General features: G+C 47.5%; 1 protein-coding gene and 1 long non-coding RNA gene across 3 annotated transcripts; both read left to right on the plus strand.

Annotated features, from left to right (window-relative positions):
- Positions 1–1,076: 1,076 nt before the first annotated feature.
- Positions 1,077–19,807, plus strand: LOC135806053 (uncharacterized). 2 transcript variants are annotated; one of them, XR_010551200.1, is made up of 3 exons: positions 1,077–1,567; positions 8,570–10,444; positions 18,968–19,807. It is a non-coding gene; the product is annotated as an uncharacterized LOC135806053 (long non-coding RNA). The 2 variants fall into 2 exon arrangements; XR_010551201.1 differs by lacking the exon at positions 18,968–19,807 and adding an exon at positions 11,389–13,375.
- Positions 16,361–18,767, plus strand: LOC135806052 (headcase protein homolog). Its single transcript, XM_065320199.1, has one exon. It carries the CDS (start codon positions 16,715–16,717, stop codon positions 17,984–17,986), a length of 1,272 nt encoding a protein of 423 aa, XP_065176271.1. The 5' UTR covers positions 16,361–16,714; the 3' UTR covers positions 17,987–18,767.
- Positions 19,808–20,822: the final 1,015 nt, after the last annotated feature.

Consider the following 20,822-nt stretch of genomic DNA (forward strand, 5'->3'; position numbering starts at 1 on the left):
ATAAACTGACATCGCTATAGGATAACTGATAACTTTCACCCTTCAAGGAGGTAGAGCAATGAGAATTTTTTTGTGGCGGTCGTCCAATTTTTGTGGCGGTCGTGGCTGTATTTGTGCACTTCCAATGCATTCATTCTGCCTGATACTACTCTCTACTGTATGGGAATCGTTGTTTAGGCACAAGTAGCTGTCTTATTTGGTAGATCTGCTATTTTCAATCACTTGGGACACTTTGTCTAGCCTATTTTGTCTTTCGTTCGTGCCATCTATCAGTTCTGTGAGGTGCCTTGGCCTGTATTTGTGAAGTTCCGAGTAAGACCCTAATTCTTGACTGGAGTCACGACTTGAATTGTATTTGCTGGGCGAGCCCTCGTTCGCGCAGTTGTCCTTATCGTAATAGTCAATATCTGCTTGCTGGACGGACTAGCGGCTAGAATAGGGATGACCAAATCATGGTCCAAGTGTGTGTTAGTACACGATTATTGTTTCCATCATCGTGAAATGAGCGTTGTGGAATTGCAGTCGTCTGCCTTTGGCACTGAGGACATGAGGAGAGTTGATTGTTACTTCTGCTCAGCAATGAAGTGATCATCAGCTCTTTTTGTTCTAATTATTGAGAGGACATACCGGCATCGCAATCAAGTAAAGATTAGGCAAGCCTCGCCGACCTCCAAAGAGAGTCGAAGATATTTTCTCCAAATGCAAAGACGATCTTTGTGAGTTTGTGACTTGCATTTGCGTGCATACATGAGCAAGTCACGGACCACGGCACGTGCGCGGTTACCATGCCATCTCGAACCGACGCCATCTTTCTAAGTTGCCGCTTCTTGACAGCCGTGTTACGTGTAACAATCATGTTCGGGTTTTTTTCCCTTTTGGGTTATATTTTCCGGTTTTCTGGGTTTGCATTAAATTTGTATTGCATTTTCAAAAAAAAAAATTTTTGTTCCGTTTTTTTTTAAAAACTTCGGCTGTGAAATAGTACATGCGCGCGGGGGACGCGAAACACAGATAAAAAACGGTGTGGCCTAAACTTGAGAACAAAAATTATCTACAATGTTACAAATATTAATGGGTGTTTTGAATGTGAACAGATACACTTCAAAAGGCTGATCGCGTTCTCAGATCAGCTGCAAACGAGGGTCAAAATTGTAGTTCAGAGCGATGTCCATTGAGGCATTTCACCTGATTTCGAAGTTCATACATGGTAGTCATGGGAAGTTGGATAGAAATAAATAATTATGTATGCACTCTTAATTACTCCATAGACAAAGACGCCGCTTTTTTCGACTTTTTCTGTGACCAATTTTGAGCAGAATCACCATTTTGATCGTCTTCGATTTGGCATGGAAGACTTTCATGAATGCTATTGTAACTTGGCCTATTGAGGGCTAGGATAGTCCCTAAACAAAATCTGGAAGGCGTTCCACAAGAGATTTTTCCGTCATGTTGCAGCAGAGCCACTTTTCTCAATTTTGCGTCGTCCAGAATTTATGATTTTTGGATGCCAAAATACTTGATGGCGTGAGAACCAAAAAAGAACTACTGGACACCGCCCAGACCTCAGGTATGTATAGTCCATCACTCCACCACTCCACACTGCACTCTTAGCCGACCCACACCGCTTGCACATCACCAGCACAATTGTCAGAAAGTAAAATTTAATTCCCGTAGCTATGTAGAAGACGTTACTTCAGTAACGTCTGGCGCTAGCCAGGGTCCACACAGCTTTAATTTGGTGTTTGTTTGTTTGTGTGTTTGTGTCACGCCTGGCGCTATCCCGTATCTGTCCCGAACCGTACCGTACCATCCAACACAGCTGGCCACATACAGCTGGCCACACTATTCAAATAGGGCTTTCAAACGCAAGATCATCACGTGAAGCAACTTGGAAGAATGAGTATGAATGCAAAGTGTATGGGGGAATGCATGTAGGGCGATAGTGCGGGTTCGAATCCCAGGTAATGCCTAAAAAAATAGGAAAATTGAAAAATTTATAACATCCCTATTCACAAGAGAGAGTTTGGAAGCTTTGTCACAACTCTGAGTTTCACGTATCTCTACGATCATCAGGCAACTGATGGATCCAAAACGGGCAGCCAGAACATAAGGGGGAGCAAGGTGGGAAATTCCGAGGGGTGTCATAGGCGACGCGTATCATAGCGCAAGAGTCAGGTGCAGGCGTGAAGTTGCCAAGTCTTCAGACTTGGGGCTATGCAGCAGTAGTTCCGGCATGAATGATATAGAATAGAGCTGGGGGCAAATGCCAAATCCACACATGCCCACACCACAACAAAAATATACACCCACACTCTCTCCCTTTTCTCACATACACATACACTCACACGCACGTCCGCACACACATTCTCTAAATCTCTCTCTCTCTCACACACACACACACACACATTCATTCTCTATATCTCACACATGCACACGCACACACACATTCATTCTCTATATCACACACACACACACACACGCATTCTCCAAATCTCGCACACACATTCTCTAAATCTTACATACACACACACATTCTCCAAATCTCACACAAACATTCTGTCTCTCTCTCTCTCACACACACACACACACACACACACACACACACACACACACACACACACACACACACACACACACACACACACACACACGGCCACAATACTCATCCTTTCATTCTCACACCTACCGCACACATACTTGCACCCGCACTTATCCAATCACCCACACGCACTCTCTTTCTCACGAATGCACACAAACACACACACACACACACACACACACACACACACACACACACATGCGCGCTCACACTCTTGTACTTGTACTTGTACTTGTACTTGCTCACTGCCAAAACTGGTCACGTGGGTCTCCCCGGGAGAGGGGAGAGAGACTCAAAAGGAATCTTGGAAAGATGACTCAATTGGCTATTGAACCACCCAACGGCCGACACCCCCTGAAATCCCCAAACTAGGGTGGACTTGAAATGATCCCACTTATGGGCTCACCACACCTCAGTAAGTGGGTGAGGACAAGGTGCAGAAAAAGGATTGACGGCATCAGGGTATCCGTCCCGGGATCCAACTGCAGGTACCCCTGCCCCCAGTGAAGGTAATACTTGGTACTAGTGTGGGTGGCTAAATCAGAGTGGATCTGATATAATCTTCACTAGCACCATTGATTACACAAGAGTTAATCTAGCCAGAAGCAGTCCATGGTTAACAGGTATGTATACTTCAAATAGAAAGTATATGAACCCAGAAACCAACAAAGGTGGTAGGTACAACAATACACCTTCAAGCAGCCGAGCCCGTTGGCAACAGGCCCAACACTGTCTGGCATAAGTGTACCCACCAACCGAACTAGCTGGCTCACACTCACACACACTCACACACACACACACACACACACACACACACACACACACACACACACACACACACACACACACACACACACACACACACACACACACACACTACTACTACTACTACTACTACTACTACTATTGACAGCTGCCAGAAATGGCCACGCCGCTCCCCAAAGGGAGGTGCTGTCAGAGAGGTTAGGGGAGAGGTAGGCAGTGCTTCAAATGGCGCTCCAGGTCCTGTCGCCTCTGAAACTGGCGTTGACTACAGACTCGGCAATGATGTTCAAAGTGCTGGCGATCAGTCACTGTAGGGCGCTTCGGGCGGGGTCCACAGCGATGGCGCTTGAGGCCAGCAGTAGACTTGAAAGTACGCTGGCAGGCAGTACACACCGGGACCTCGGCAACAGGAGGAGCATCAAAAGGCGGTCGGTCGTCACAGTTGTCACTCCCTAGGCACTTATGCACTGCAAGCCCACCCCTGCTCCGGAGCCATCTACTGCAGGCAGGACACTGCACCGACCCAGGCTGCTGTGATACGGGGAGCTGTCGGACTGCTGTGCACTTGTGCCGGGCCATGTCGGCGCGCCGACGAAACAGGCGGCCGCAAACGTGGCACACAATCGTCTTCGGGGCAGGCTCCTTCACCCCCGCTGCTGCCGACACTATGTCACGCCACTCTCCGCGATCGTTGGCTGATTGGAACCAATTGTGCACACCGGCCACAGTCAGATCAGCCTGGACAACGTCCTTCCAGCGATGTCGGGGGCCGCAAAACGGGCGGGTCCGTGGAAGATGAGCGAAGAGCAACTGCTTGGGTAACCGATTGTTATCAAGCCGAGCTAGGTGCCCAAGCCACTCCAAGCGTCTTCGCTGTACCATGCACGACAGTGGAGTAGGGTCACCCCACTGTGTGCGTAGTTGCTCCGATGTAATGTGCTGCTCCCACTGGCGGCCGCGCGAAATGCCAAGGATTGACCGTAGGTTGGCGTGATGGAACCTGTCCAGCTTGTCCAAGTCCGACTTCAATGGGGTCCAACACTCCGAGCCATACAAAACCGTGGTGAGAACACATACCACATACAAATGCCGTCGAGTAGGCAGGTTCAGGCTCTGATCATGTAAAATCCGCCGAAGACAGCCAAAGGCCCTGGCACCCTTCGCAAGGCGGCTCTGGACATCGGCATGAGCTCGCGAATCCGGAGTTATAACAGATAACACACACACACACACACACACACACACACACACACACACACACACACACACACACACACACACACACACACACACACACACTTGGCAACGGGACTACCAGCTAGATTCACTTGACCTTGCGCGCAAAGTTACAGAGGTAGAACTTGTTTTCATGACGGCACTTGGACACAAGCTCTGACCTCTTGTTGAGGGAGCGGGTCTTGTCGGCCCAGGCAATCTCCAGCTTCTCGGCCAGACACAGGTTGCAGCGCTTCGAGATGTTAGAGTATGGTGCGGCTCTCCTCACAACGGACCACTTGATACTGTCTGTAAGGTTTGTTTTCATCCTTCAGTCTCCAGATGTGTCTGGACAGTCTCGTTGAGGTCTCGTGCTTCTTGTGGCGAATAGTATGTTGATGACCATTGAATCGTGTCTTGAATGTCCCTTCCGTTAATCCAGTGTACTCCTTCATGTCGCTGCCGGTTACATGTGCCCTGTACACAATGCTCGATGCTAGACAGTTTCCTTCCAAGGGGCAATCATTTTTGACACGGCAGTTGCAGGTTCTCACATCCTTGGTCTTATTCTGGTGGTCGCTGCGGAGGATACTATTGTTGTGTTGCTTGATGATGGTGGCGACATTTGGCATGCAACTGTAACTGAACTTTAGCGTGTTCCGGTTAAATATCTTGTATAATTTGCAACCCTTGTGGAAGTGCTTGCTGACGAGTTGCAGGAATCGCTGACCAATGTTCGTGGACACATTCTTACTGAACGGTGGGTTAAACCATGTGATATTCCGGTGTCTCTTCCTTTGTCTCTTCCTTTTCCCACTCTTCCGTTCCTCCAAGAACTGGACGGTCTCATTGTACCCGCTGTCTCTGAGCGCATTGTTGTACATTTGAGATGCGTCCTGGAATGTCTCCTCATCCGTTGATATGTCCGTTAGTCGTCGGCTGATGGAAGAGGGCAAGTTCTGGATGATGACTGGTGGGTGGTTGGATTTGTGATGGACATACAGTGGCCGGTCGTTGGGTTTCCGATATGGACGGTAGTTGCCAGTGCGTAGGTCCAGCGTGATGTCTAGGAAGTCGACTGATTTCAGGTTTGCCTGGATAGTAATTTTTAGTCCTAGGCTGTTGAAAACTTTGGTCATGTCCTTTCTGATCCTGTCCACTTCCGGTCCCGATACGTTCCGGAACACTGCCAGCCCATCGTCGCGGTAGAGTCCAATGTCACTGCCGTTGTACACCTCGGATAGTTTGGCCAGGGCCAGCGTGCTGACCAACTCACAGACTTCAGCACCGTCATAGCATCCCATCGTCACATCGAATACTCCGCTTCCCTTCTTCAACCACTCTTTCCCGAGGCCGAATAGCAGGGATTTCCGTGCATAGAGGATAGCTTCCTGGTCCTCCGAAGACACCGACGTGAAGCCTCTGGCAAACTCCAACGACGTTAATAATAGTTCTTCCGAGATAGACGGGTAGAACTCCACGACATCAAAACATACAAAAACGCAGTTTTGCTTTTCCTCCAGCCCCTCGAACCAGTCGATCACGGCGGATGTGTTCTTCCAGGCATTTGTTGGCAGTTGGCGCCGGATACCCTGGACTATCCTTTCCAGGATCGCCTTTGATACCTTTCCGACCTCGCTCTTCGCCGGATTGATGAGGCGGCATGGGAGGTTGTCGTTAAAGTTGTCTTTGTGGTCTTTTAGAGTCACGTACGCGTCCTTTTTTGCCATACTATCCATTCTCTCGTCCAATCCACGCGCATTGGCTATATTCCTAGCCTCCACATTTATGTCGTCGTATGTCTCTTCCGGTGCTTGCTTGTAGTTCTTGGTTACATTGTCATGCATCATTTTCTCGTAGCGGTCCTTGTTGACGGCATACATGTTCCTTGTCTTGTCCGCCGCCACGAAGATGTCGCTTGACTCCCGGATGTGAGCGATGTCATCCTCGAGCCGCCGCTGGAAACTGTCCGTTGTCCTTTTAAAATCTACACTCTCCATTCATCCATTCATCCCTATTCTTTTTTTGCCGTCATCAAGGCGGTATATGGTGTCGTATTGCCCTCGACCATACCTGTCCCGTACCGTACCGTACACTCAAAGACGGCTGGCCACAATGCATATTCAAATACTGTAAAACCCGAAAGTCTAACGACCAATTCTTTTTCGTTATTTGAAAAATACGTTATCGCTAGATGTCTGTGTTAAGATGCGCATACAGATGGGTGGCCAGGTAGCCTTCGTTAAACGTTCTGCACGTTATCATGCCAAAATTACAAAAACGTTAGACTTTTTATTCGTTAGACTTTCCGGTTTTACAGTAGGGCTTTCAAATACAAGATCATAACGTGAAGCAACTTGGAAGAATTAGTATGTATGCGAAGTGTATCGGGGGATGCATGCAGGGCGATAGTGCGGGTTCGAATCCCAGGTTATGTCTAAAAACAAAAAGTAGAAATTTATAAGAATTTATAACATCCCTATGCTTTTTTTGTCTAGGTCATCAAGGCAAAAGAGCATAGCGTAGGGCCCTGAGCTTCCAAGCTCTCTCATTGTCATTTGTACAACTTCCAGCCATTTCGTGCCGAATCAGTCCAAAAATGTAATGCAGTAAAACCTATCCAGGGGGCCACTACAATTAGTATCACCTGCCCCATGAGCCAAGAAGAAAAGACAGCATTACAGTGAACTGACCCTGGACAAGAGGACCATATCGTAATGACCCATGCGCTTATACGCAAGCTTCTTCGTATTTGTAATTTTTGCAGGTCGATTGGTCTCACACGAGGCGCATGTGCTTGTAATTGTGTTACCAGTATGGAATGTGGAAGCTGCACATTAAACCCTGTAAAGATGGTATAAGTAGGGCTGAAGCGATTACCCGGTACATGTATACCAATTACTCGGTCATCGATCGATAATTCCTCACAGTCAACTAATCGTACCAACCAATCTATCCTGGAAGAAATCAATGACATCATCGGAGCAAGGATGCGGCTAGCGAACGAAGTCAAGAAATTTAAGTTGATGTGGTTTGGCCATGTTACGAGACATGACGTTTTCTCCAAGCCCTTCCTGCAAGGATCAACTCCTGGATCTCGACCGAGAGGAAGGCCCGCGACATCATGGATTTCTAACATTAAAAGTTGGACGGGTCTTCCCTTGCGTGCTCTCTCTCATGCAGCACACGATAGAGTTGGATTCAGAGACATCATTCACAATTCTCTCGCTGATTAATGCCTCTACGATCACCTTGTGATTATGAGTTATACATACATACATACATACATACATACATACATACAACTAATCGTTACGTGAAAGATTACTCGTTAGGGATGTTGAGTCCAAAAAGTACTGGAAACCCCGTTTTGTGAAGTTTGAATCAGTTTCCACTGTGAGAATGCAGTTGCCAGGGTTATGGCTTGTGCTGTCCCCCGTGAATTCCGCGGCAGAATATCAGAAATTCCGTGCACAATTCTGCGGCTGAAAACAGTAAATTCTGCGCTAATTCTGCAAATCCTTCCAAATTCTGTGACACTTCTGCAAGGGAAATGAGCGTAAAAAGTTCTAAAAACAGATTGAATTTCCGCAACCCCACCGAAGTTTGTTGTCCCTATCAATTCTGAACCAAAATTATGCGAAATACTGGTCCAAAAATTGAAAGCTCCAAAATGTACTGTGCAAGTTGATTTTGAAAGTCACAAGCTGGTTAGTTTGGCTGTGAAATCTATCAAAAGTCTCCAGAAAAAGCAGTTTTTCTCCCTTTTCTGCAATATTCCGCGGGATTTTCTGAATTCTGAATTCTGTGGACACTACTGGATTTTGGGGAAATTCTGCAATCCGCGGAATCGCGGAATTCACGGGGGACAGCTTGTGTTATGAGGTTCAATTGAATTCAAAATACATTGTAGTTTACTTGTACATGTATACTAGTCATGACGCTTATCACGTATTGGTGCGGCTTTTCGATTTGTTGTTGTCCATGCAGGAGTCAGGATTATGCCGTCTTCTGAACATTGTCGCATGCGTTCCTTTAGAGCATGCTGGCTGCTCTCATGTTTTCCTTCCTGATTATGGACCTCAAGTGTGGATCAACTGGTCAAAGAAAAGAAGGAACGATCGTCATGGTGTACTCTCAGGCCAAGGATATGCCTTGTGAAACGTGCCATATGCAGTTACTAGAGTGGTCTCGTTCTTTGCAAGCTCTTCGGTCACAGGCAGTACTGTCACATCCAATGCAGAGCTGAACTGGTTAAGAGTATGTGCACACCCATTATGTGCTTTGCGGTGGAATGTGGTCCACCGTTTCGAACACAGTGTTCGCTGACCATTTACAGCTCCTTTGCAGTGGATCGTGTGAGTTTGGTCTGGTGGGATTCGTAGCCATGTATGTGGCATACACAAGCCACTGGAGACAGATTTCACAAAGTGTCTCTGTTTTGGTTGAGGTTTTCCCAATCATATTCTGTGCACATATCCAAGTACCTATCGAGTATCATGGTCATGGTCACTACATACAGACCCATGTCGCTCTCGAATATGGACAACAGTCTTCTGTTTGATAGCCAAGCCTGGTCCAATTTCTCTGTTTTTCCTTGCGGTTAGCTTTCGCCTCTGACCATCGTTAACCATCTCATTGTTGCGTCGTCCATGACGTGGCTGGCATCGGAGTTGGACGCTGCCCTGCCATCCACTGGCATAGTGTTGAACCCAGCTGACTTGTATGTCACATACTAGCTGGAATTTTGTTCAGTTTCAGTCTTTTACATGTATGTGCATGTACATGCATGTTCCTATCCTACTTGTAGACCCTTCTTCTTTCTCTCACGATTGCTGTGATGTCCCTGCCATCGATCGAAGAAGCTTGCCGTCCTTTCATCGTCTTCTGGCACTGTTTTACTTCTTAATGTCCAGATTCTCCGTGTTTCCATTTCACCACGTCACCAACCAGAGATGTCTATGGCAGACTAAGCATCTTGAGGATCACCCGCCGCGCCGGCTCACTGCCACTGTACTGGTGAGTGTTGTCTCGACCACTGTTGGAACTGTAAAGAAGTACCACTGCCATAGACATCTCTTCGTTGCTGACGTGGTGAAAAAACTGAAATGGTGGAACACCGGGAATCTCGACATCAGGAAATAAAACTACAAGACTGTCAAGAGCGCCAGTAGATGATGAAGGACGGCACAAGCAAGCTTCTTCGATGGGACATTATCCCAATGTACAGCACACTCGTACTCGATGGAGAAGCTTCTCTACATACCGGTTCATCCCAAGAAGGCTTGGCTTAGATCAGGAACCGAGCTAAATAAGGGTCAGGTCAAAGGTCAAGGGTTCATATAGCCTGATGTGCCAAATAGATAATAGTGATCCCAGATAGCACCTTCGGTTAAGTCTTGGGATTGCCGAGCTCGGGAGCTACTTGTAGGTCGTGGGTTCGAGTCTCGTCGGCGCCACACAAGTTCTGGTTTCATTTATGGCTTAGGATCCGTACCAGTTCCTCCCTGTTTGGTGTGTTCGCAGTCGGGTTTCAACGTGGATTTCGTACATGTATGTGTATGCATGCATGTTCCTATCCTACTTGTAGACCCTTCTTCTTTCTCTCACGATTGCTGTGATGTCCCTTCCATCGATCGAAGAAGCTTGCCGTCCTTTCATCATCTTCTGGCACTGTTTTACTTCCTAATGTCCAGATTCTCCTTGTTTCCATTTCCCCACGTCACCAACCAGAGATGTCTATGGCAGTGGTACTGCTTTACAGTTCCGACAGTCGTCGACACATCACTCACCAATGAGTCGGCGCGGCGGGTGATCCTCAACATTTTCAGCCTGTTCACCGTGACTCTTGTAACAGGATGGATGGTGAGTTTTGGGCGTTGTCGCCTTTCACTTTCTCTTGCACATCGGCAAGGCACAAGGCACGACATGTTTTCGGCTGTCGAATCGATGGACATTTATGCGTTCTTCACTGCCACTTCGGAAACTCGAGGTACATGTATGTTCCTCGATCGGAAAAGAACTTCCACACATCGTTCCAGATCAGCTGCTGACTCAGGTTGCGTTTGGTTGGGCATTTTCAGAATGTAAATGACAACCATTCTGGAATGGGAATCGGCAAGAATCACCTGACCAAACTAACGCGCCAGAATCAATTAGGAATCACTTGACATAACAATTCCATGATGTCGTTGTGGAACTGGGCTGTCTTTTCTTTTACCCGACTCTAGTTTCCTTGAGAGAGTCATGGTACTTCTGAGTGCATGATTTGAGGCACTTGAACCTGTTGCTACATTGTTTGGCTCGTGGCAGCCATTATCATTTTTGATTCCGGAATGAGAATGCTCATTCCAGCATGTGAGGTGGAATGATCATTCTCCAAAAAGAATCATTCTCAGCGATTCCCATTCTGGAATCATGTGGTATGTGACCAACCTAACGCACTCTTTTGACCAACCAAACGGGCGAGAATGATTCCGAGTGATTCCAAGTGATTCCCATTTGGGAATGTGACCAACCAAACGTAACCTCAGTACACACTGAAGTGCATGCAGTGACCCATTGTCTCCTTAGAACACTGACTCAAAATCCCCCTCCACGTTACAAACCATTTAAATAGCAAGAAAGAGATACAGCACCTCAATCTTGCCATAAGGCATAACGCTTGAATAATGTAAATCAGGATGCTTGTTGATAAATAAGCCAACCAAATTCTTCAGGGCACGTGAACACTCCTAGCTGCACATACCATTGGTAGCAAAAACCAAGGGCGTGAATGCACCTCTCTCCACATGTATTACCCTCTGCAGGTATGCTCTCTTCTTCTGTTGCTTATTCCTGGTTAGCTGAGCAAGAACCTCCGCTCTCAACAGCAAGGACGCTGAAGGATGAGTCACCCTAACATCAAAGAATGTGTCTTACTGCCGAGTCCAGAAGCCCCTTGCACAGATATCCAGACGAGCCTCCGGACGCCGGTTAGTCGTGGCACCAGGGAGCGCTTCACCCTCGAGTGGGAGCAGAGGAGGCTCAATTCGCACATCGGGGATGGCCGCATCCATGGCCTCGGCAATCAGGTCACGCAGAGCATTGTGCCGGAGAGTGGGGTACCCCCCAGTAGGGCACGTTGCCGCATGATCGACGCTGAGGTCCGCACCACACACGCACGAGCTTGGAATGTCCCGCAAGGGCCAGCCATATCGTAATGACAATGCATCAACAAACTCCACCTTGTTAAGAATGAAGCCACTCTCTGCCAGGGGCTCAGCAGTCAGCCAGCTTGAAACCCCAGGGTCAGCAGCACATTCCACCAGCAACCTCTGCTGATTGCACAGCCCCAGGGACATGTCCGCCTGCAACTGACGATATGCAGACGCACGCAACTTCTGCTCACCCCTGCGAAGAGCCCCTGCCTGAGCAATAACGACGGCCGGTGGAGCAGCATCAGATTTGCACTCTATCATGTCCACAATGGGCCGCGTCACCCTCAGACTCACTCTTCGCTGTTCACTGGCGTCCTGGGCAATACTCGGGAGGGCGAGGCCACCGAACCTGACAGGCAGTGCCAACAGTTTGCATTCAGTATCCGACAGGCTGGGACGATCAGTGAGGGCCGGAATCAGGTCTCTTCCAATGACACTATCCAGTTCATCAAAACACGCAGATTCTGGGTCTTTGTGAGATCGCAGATGATAGTGCCACTTCCCATGCAGGCCTCTGGTAAAAGCACTGTAAGCCGCATGTGGTTGCGTCCTGGCAAACGATGCCAACGCACGTACCTCCTTACTCCACAATGCCACATGACGGCACAGACTTCCAGTTATGTACTCCTGCGTGCCGATTGCGCCACCCAGATAACCGACACCATCACTCCGTATATCAATTGGTGTGTCAGCAAACAAGATCCTTGCTTCCTCCTCCAATCCAGGCTTGACTAGTAACTTAGTCTTAGCAGCATTTGGATTGTATCCATACTGTGGACCAAGGGAGGTGATGTCACGCAAAAACGCATGAACTGCCGACAGCCGACCACCAGCCTCGCCGTCATCCGCATACCAGCACTGCTGAATATCCGCGTGATGTTGCCGAAGGTCACGAATCATAGGTGTCACTGCTAACGCGAACATGGCCATTGCCAAGGAATCACCCTGACACGCGCCCTCCCGAGACAAAATCATGCCGCCGCCAGACAGAAATAGCGGGATGGGTGCACCATATGTATTGGCAATGAAGTTGGCCATTGGAGGACATAGGTGGCTGATGTTATGTAGAGCAGCTTTGCGATTAATTGCATAAAAATGCGTTGGACGCACCAATCAGGAGAATTGCCTCAGTCTCCACACTGGAATATTGAGACTGCACCGAGATAGTGGCAGCCTCACAAGCCGAGGGAATGTCAACACATAGCCCCCCCCTCCCCCCCCCCCCCATCCTCTTCCCTTGCTCTTCCGACAGCCAAACGTCGCTATGGTTTATTTTCTGTCACTTTCCTTGGCTCTGACCGCTGGAATGCCCTCCCAGCGGAGGTCCGCTCAAGTTCTTCCTTGCATACCTTCCGTAATTCTGTTCTTCATTTTTTAGGGTACCCTGTCAAAAGGCCTTAGGCCTGTGGGGATTGCCCTATCAAAAATTTAATAATAATAATAATGTAGAAAGGAAAAGGACATATGGATACGAGTTAAGAGTAACTCTCCATCACTGTAACTGGATACTATATACAGTCAGAAAGTGCAATAACTAGGCACAAAACTGACAAGAGTACTGAGACATTCGACGTCCTGACACCTAGCTTCAACACATCTCCGTAGCGCTAACCGACAGCCTTCCAACTTGGAAGGTTCAAGGTTATGAAAAGACCAAAGAGGGGAAGGCAAGCTTTGGTCTTTTCATAACCTTGAACCTTCCAAGTTGGAAGGCTGTCGGTTAGCGCTACGGAGATGTGTTGAAGCTAGGTGTCAGGACGTCGAATGTCTCAGTACTCTGTCAGTTTTGTGCCTAGTTATTGCACTTTCTGACTGTATATACTTGAAGTAGTATCCAGTTACAGTGATGGAGAGTTACTCTTAAGGTGGCGATCTACCTTCGCGGATAGTCCACCGTAAAATACAAACATCTCAGCCAATTCTCTTTGGAATTAGGTCAAATTTTCTGGAGACATTCATTATGTACCAAAGGACAAGGAGCAGCACAAATAGAGGACAGATTCCGCTCATGTCCATTGTTATTGCCGAATCGCGATAATTGGCCGCACCCGCACCTCTTAACCGCAAAATTGAAATATGCATCCATCAAGTAGAAAATAACCAATTGCTACAGCGTTCCTAACATATATTTCTGGGTATTGAATATCAAGAAACAGTTGCAAAGTCCTTTAGATCACAATGTCACAACAAAGCGTTTTGACGCGCGCATCCGCAAAAAAAGTCATGATCGGGTCCACAACCAATGTGAGAACAAGCAATGATAAATGGCTAAACGAAGACATTCACGAACTAGCTGATGCATCACAGAGCTCAGAAATGTATAGGTTTAGGGGTATAGCACCTACCACTTTGCCGCAATCGTGGTAGAAAAATGCGGGATAGGCTAAAAAGTTACCAAAAACACACAAAAAAGGTCTATCCAATTCCAGCCTACCTGCCTACAAATCTTCACATCAGAAGCCATCTGGCTCGTAGGTGACCTCATTTTGGTCTCCTTGATGATTAGTAATGCTCTTCTTCAGTCTTCTTTACTTCTTCCTTGACTTCTTTGTCACTTCCCACAAGTTCCCAGCTCTTCCTGGTTGTATCACAATGGTGTTACTTAGTGCGGTGCCGAGCAGAAACGCGATGCTATCTGGTTTCAGTGTTCAGCTAGAGTCTTCATTTCTTCTCTAAGGGCTTGTTCAATCAGGATCATTGCAGGCAAAATCAAGTCGGAAACCCAGCCTTCACTGGTGGCCTCTCTCCATGGGTATGGCAATATAGGTGCTGATGAATGAGGCATATCCAGGGTGCAGCCATGCCGTTTCCGTCACACATCACGGCGATCGCATGCGGTTGCAGCACTGCCACTTTGGTAAATTGCCTCAGGTCCAGCGTAGCAGATCACATGTCTGCTTCTGAACTCATCTCGGAGAACATGACCACAGATTGAATAGGATCGCGTTGCCGCCACAGGTCTTAGTATATATGGGCAGTAGAATATTGAAAACTATGCAAAGCGTCACTGGCGGTGATGAATTCGGCGCATACTAAATACAGGCCTGTGGACTTCCAATTTGAAATTGAATTTCTCAGAACTGAATGGACTTCTCTTCTCACCACACACAATGAAATCCCAAGGCAAATATCTGGGTTTGCCTGCTCGCTTAGTAGATCTACGATGGGATGTGGACTGGTACAGCTGACAGCATACTGATTTGACCAGAAATAGCAGAAATCACTCAATATTTCACAGACTAACTCCAGTAGGCTATATTTTGCACTCACTGCCTGACGCCGAAAGAGAGAGAAAAACTAATCACCACAATAGCTAGAACTGCTGTTGACATCGTCATCGTCAGAGTAGTCAGAGTTGGAGATGAAGTTGAAATACGTCTTCGCTTGGCAATTTTTTTGCCAATAAATTTGAACAGCGTCGTCAACGTCAGGGATATTTTCAGCGGATAGATGGATATCGAGAGCTTCTGGCAGTCATATAGGCTGCTTCGGACAACCAAGACGACGGACAGTACTCATTCCACCCGATCTTGGTGACAGGCGACGACGTGAGACGTCTCCAATAGACTTTCCAAACACAATTGTTTGAATTCTTCACAAATTATCGAATTATTGATTTGCGCATGCGCACTGTGTCCATGATGACGTAATATGTGCGTATTGGTATGGCATGAGTCAGCAGTGGTATTTCTGACGAGCACAGAAAATTTGAACAAAATCCACAAGGATTTACCGTGAAAAGACTGATTTCTACGTTTTCCCCCAAAAAGTTGCAATTGTGCGAGTCAAAGATATGTTACATTCGGTCTTTGCAAGCTCATAGCAGCCATATGGATAAAGCAATCTCACTCAAATTTTCAGAGATGATGTCTGGGATCTATACGAGCAATTTGACACCGCATTGGACGAAATTAGAGCAAGTTGAAAATTTCACAAAATTTTGACCCCTGAAGGTAGATCGCCACCTTAACTCGTATCCATATGTCCTTTTCCTTTCTACATTTATTTATGGCTCAACATCTGAGTTTCAAATAATAATAATAATAATAATAACATAGCTGATACGTGTGTGACTAGTAATATCAAGAGTACATTATGTACTCTTGGTAATATGCAGCAGCTAGTAGTACTACATGTACTTTGAAGTACAATGTAGTACATGTAGTACAGGTCATTATCACTCCCTTAGTATTGACTCCCATAGATTTTTGCGATATCTAAGCAGTCAAAATATTCCTGCATACATGTACATGTACATGTACCGTGGCATGTACTATTTCACTCCTTAGCCTTTATTTGACACCTTCGTAGGAACACATGCGCTAGGCCCATAGGCTTTGGCTAGCACTTGGTCAGCATAGGAAATAAAAAAACCTCGTATTAAAAAGACCTCGGCTTCGCCTCGGTCTTTTACTCGTCTTTTATTTCCGACCTCGTAGATCTACTCAGTGACCTGGTGACTCAGTACGACCGTAGACTACTCACTAGAGCCGTGTGGTGTGAACCATGGCCCATGCCATGGCCTAGGCTATGGCCAGTATGGGCATGGTGAACAGTCCCTGATAAGTGATATCACTGATGTCCAGTCTGTGTTGTCGTAGTGTTGATATGACTGGACAGCCTTTTTGCCTGGATGCCAGGATGGACTGGAGTCTGGACAGCTTCCCAGCGGCCAAAGACAAGTGCAGCGCTGAAGCGCAGGCCTGCAGGCCGGGCTGCATTTCTTTGCGAAGATTCATAAAACCGAACTAGAGTTGGACCGTGGAGCTGGAGAGGGATCACCTGTGCAAAACTAGTCAAAAGGCGAAATCTGGAGACGGTTTCACTTGATCCACATTTTACATCGGACTACCCACACCAATCGAGGTCGTAGTAAAGCGGAGGCTTGCGCCGCTATTCTTGTGACTCTTATAGCTGACAATTTGACGTTACAAGAATGCCGTTTTCAAGAGAACAAAAAGCGAAGGCAAAGGCCGTTCGCTATGGCAAGGGCGACGACGGCTTGGACTCGATGGACAGCTTGGTGTGCTGCAAACCGGGCGGCTGCCTGAAAGATGAGAAGAGCATCGCCAGTGAAGACAAGCCTGAGACTGAGCGCGTTGTATGCAGCTGGGAAGGCTGCACTCGAAGCGGAGTCATGCACAGGGTGTGTTTCAACGATTTCGAAGATCAGGTGCTAACATACCTGAAAGGCGCGGGACGCGCTAGAAGCTGGTCTGAAAAGCAACGACGGCAAAATGTTTGGAACAAGAAAGGATATGACCTGGCGTACAAGGCTTGCAACTGTGATTGTGGCAAAGGATTCCTGCGCAAGGATATGGACTACAGGCCATCTGTACTTGCGGACGGCGAGCCCACCTCCCTTGAAGATGACAAACGAAAGAAAAAATTGAAAAAATCCAGTGATAAGCCAGTCATAAACCCTGGCATCAAGTCACACACGCGTACACACAGTTCCTCGTCAGGCTATTCAACCAGTTCAAGCTTGTCTGGAAGCATGGGTGATGTTTCAAACTTCAGCATTGTTAGCGGCCAATCGGGAGTGTCACGTAAGTCATCAACGGAGGGCTACCTTCAGCGGCGGATGGACATGACTGCGTTTAAAAACGCTGTACCAAAGCATCGTATGAATGCGTACAACGTGCGCATGGACGATGAAAAGGATGCAGGTCCAGACGACTTGCGGCAAGTTGTGTCTACTGGCCTGATCTCGCATCGGCTTGGCAAGGTGCCTTGCTGTTTATGCCGTAAACAGCTTCCCGTCTATGATCGGTATCCAGTTGTGGATGGTGTCATATATCTGACACCATTGGAGCCGAAGCCACCGCAGCGGCTCATACCGCTTCGCCATGAGTCTTCTGTTGTCTACCTGTTGGCCGTGTGCCTTCAGTGCATTCTTGGCCCAAACCGCACCACATGCAGTAGCTGCTCAGCACCATGGATTGGCGAGCAGCTACTCCTCGGCTCGATATATTCGTTTGACATCTTCTCGGCATCTCCGTGCTGTGAGTCTCGCACCATTTGTGCTCAGTGCCACGAGCCAGCAATTCAGTTGACTGGTGCTAGCATGCTGAGCTATTCTCAATGTTCAGGCGTGTTCGGTTGTGAAAACTGTGGCTACGAAGACGCTCATCTTGTGCAGCCACTCTCCTCCTACGATGTTTCTACGGTGTCGGCGGCGGCGGCGACCGCAGCCGCAGCCTCATGATGCGTGCGTTTCAGTCAAGTTGGTCATACTACTTCCTGCTGTCTCTGATCAGTGCACGCTCATGCACTCAGGACTACTGCATCGCATTCAGCGGTCCACCGCCACCGTGAATGTTGCCAGCCTTGAACCAAAATCATCGTCATAAGATCCGTGTTACGATACTGACAATGTGCATTTTGGCATGACCCATCGCTACCGGCTATAATCCAGTATTTCTCTCTCTTGTATATGTACACGTGCATCTCATAAATCCACAGTCCACCCTCGGTGCCAGTCTCATGTTAATATTTGAATGCTGCTCGGACTTTATGATATGACCACGACTCTTCTACTAAGTCAGGCAGTTGCGCTGCCCTTTTAACTTTTTCCCGAGATTGTATCCATTAGAGTAAATGTGTGTTATTCCATGTGGTGAGCATAGTTTCGAGTAGTCATTGAGAAGCAGAGAGTTGGTCTTATTGATAGCTAAACATACTGCATGCGTATTATTCCTGTTCCCCAGTAGCATAGTCCACTGTTACTCAGCTTAGGGAGTCTGCATTCTTCATCAGCCAGCGTCAGAGCCTTCTGTACATAGCCCACCGCTTGCTGTCTGATGATTGCCCTTATGCGTTCGGAAACTCCAATTTCCACTGAGCTAGACTGCTTTTGCCCTTCTCTGCCTGTGTAGCGTTTCAGCTTCGTGTGAAATCATGACTATTCACTCACTTTTGGCTGTTTCATGTGGTTGCTGGCATGTTGCTCCATCCTTGGCACTGAAGGTGTAATTATTGTACCTCGACTCTCCTTCTTCTATGCTCCATTCCTAGCAGGTACTAGGTTAGGTATGCCTCATCAGGCTCATGAGTCATGGCTCAAGAGTCTGTGAATGGTTATCATGGTTATGTACAGTCATGTAACTGTAAGTGTAAGCTATGATTTCACAAAGCTGGCATGCCATGATGCCGGGCCAAGGATGATTTTTGTTTCTGATCTCTACAGGCCGCTGGCACTCGTGCACACAGGCAGTCGTAGATCTACAGTTTGTACGACGCCCTGGTCCAACTGCTAGATAGGGATCGAATACCTGCAGTGCAGAACTGAGGTGGAGTCTGTGAGCTGTACCAGCCATCCCCTAATGGGCGGCCCTATGCCTATGCCATGGTCATGCGGCATAGTATTGCCTACGATTGGGGTACACTGACTGTAAGTAATATTTTACAATGTAGTTTGTTGGCACAGTCAAAGGCATTGCGCTGTTGCAGTGCGCTCTGCAGTCATGATGATGATGATTGATCTGTCCCTGTCTTTCACTAACAGTAACACTGCAGTAACACATTCACTCACGCACAGGCAGTGTTGCCCAAGCGAGTGTTGTCTGCACATGTGGTGTACGGCAATTGGCTCGTGTCCCACCGGAGCCGCTGCTGAAGAGCTGTCACACCTGGACACGGTCGGCCAGGTGCTCACCACGCTAACTCTGAACTCGGAAGACCCAACTGTATTTTTTATTCGGGGCTTTCGCGCATCATCACGAATCAGCTATGGTGAATCAGTCGGTCTTGTAGCTGAGTGCGAGATGGAGAACGTCGTTGCTACTACAAAAGTACTGACTTACTGTAGCCGAACGGCGAACGGTTTGGTGACAGCATGCAACGCGGTAGATCTACGCGGTACGACACCCGGCAGCTACAAAGCTGAACGGACAAATGCAGTGCATCCTGGACCTGAACTGGCTGAAGCGCCTTTGCGTGGGTCGGGAGGAGGATCGGGGGTTTAGCAGCTGGCACGTCATGTACTACAAGTACAGTACAGTGTACAACTATACTGTACATGTGTATGATTGTAGAGGCGACGGTTTCAAATAGGAAATAGGTTGCAAACCGGAACGGACTCAATATTCACTTTCTCTCTTGGTATTTTGATTAGAAAACATATGTCACAGTGAGACTACGATGTGTTATACTCCGAGCCAAAATTTCATGGCTCTGCGATGACCAGAAGCGCCATATCAAGCAGGTGAGTTTTTGACGTGTTGCTTCGCACTGCGACTTGAGTTTTACGACTTTCGAAAAATCAACTTCTTGTCGCAGGTAAACAGCGGCTCGCCTCTCGACAATAAAGCACCGCATACCAATCAAAACTAATGGAAGCACACACAAGGCTTATTGTTACCCTGTACTGGCCGTCGTGGAGCGATAGCAGACCCAGAGTGAATTTGACGGGCACTCTAAAACGTGTCCGGTTTGGAGCCACCTCTGAACTTTTTTGAAGCGAAAAATTGGGCAACTTGGAGGCAATGGGTCAACACAAAGGAGTGGCTCAGTTCGATTGACTCTGGCCCCAGAGCAAACTTCAACATGCCAGTTTCCTTCCACAAACATATTTCGAGTGAAAAATCAACGTTGATGATCGTTTTGGGTCTATACAAATTTGGCTGTCAAAACGTTCCGGTATCGAGCCGTCTCCTCTACAATCAATAATAATATATTATAATTATGTAGCGTGTACCTAACTCATCACAACCACGCGCTCTTCAGCCGAACCATACAGACACCAGCAAGGACACTTCCGTTGACAGATAATAATTATTGCTCCACGCCTCTAGACAGCTGTTTCGCTCCCTGTCGGAGCTCATCAGTAGAGAGTAGCGTGTACCTACTATTAATACTATTATTTTGAAATGTGTGATTTTGCTGTTTTTCTACAAACGCTAAAATAATAAAAATTTTAGCGCTATATATAGCTATAGCGCGCTGCCAAAGCGCGGCGAGAATAAAACGTACAGAACATGAACAAAGAGTCGTTATCGGTCAGACTCATGGCGACTCGTCGTAGATCGTACTGCATGCAGTAG

Source organism: Sycon ciliatum, chromosome 1 (assembly GCF_964019385.1).
Source record: "Sycon ciliatum chromosome 1, ocSycCili1.1, whole genome shotgun sequence".
In the NCBI taxonomy this organism is placed as follows: Eukaryota; Metazoa; Porifera; class Calcarea; order Leucosolenida; family Sycettidae; genus Sycon; species Sycon ciliatum.

Bases quoted from the DNA above. Each gene is read 5' to 3' on its own strand.
- LOC135806052 (XM_065320199.1), top strand. From the start codon at position 16,715: ATGCCGTTTTCAAGAGAACAAAAAGCGAAGGCAAAGGCCGTTCGCTAT.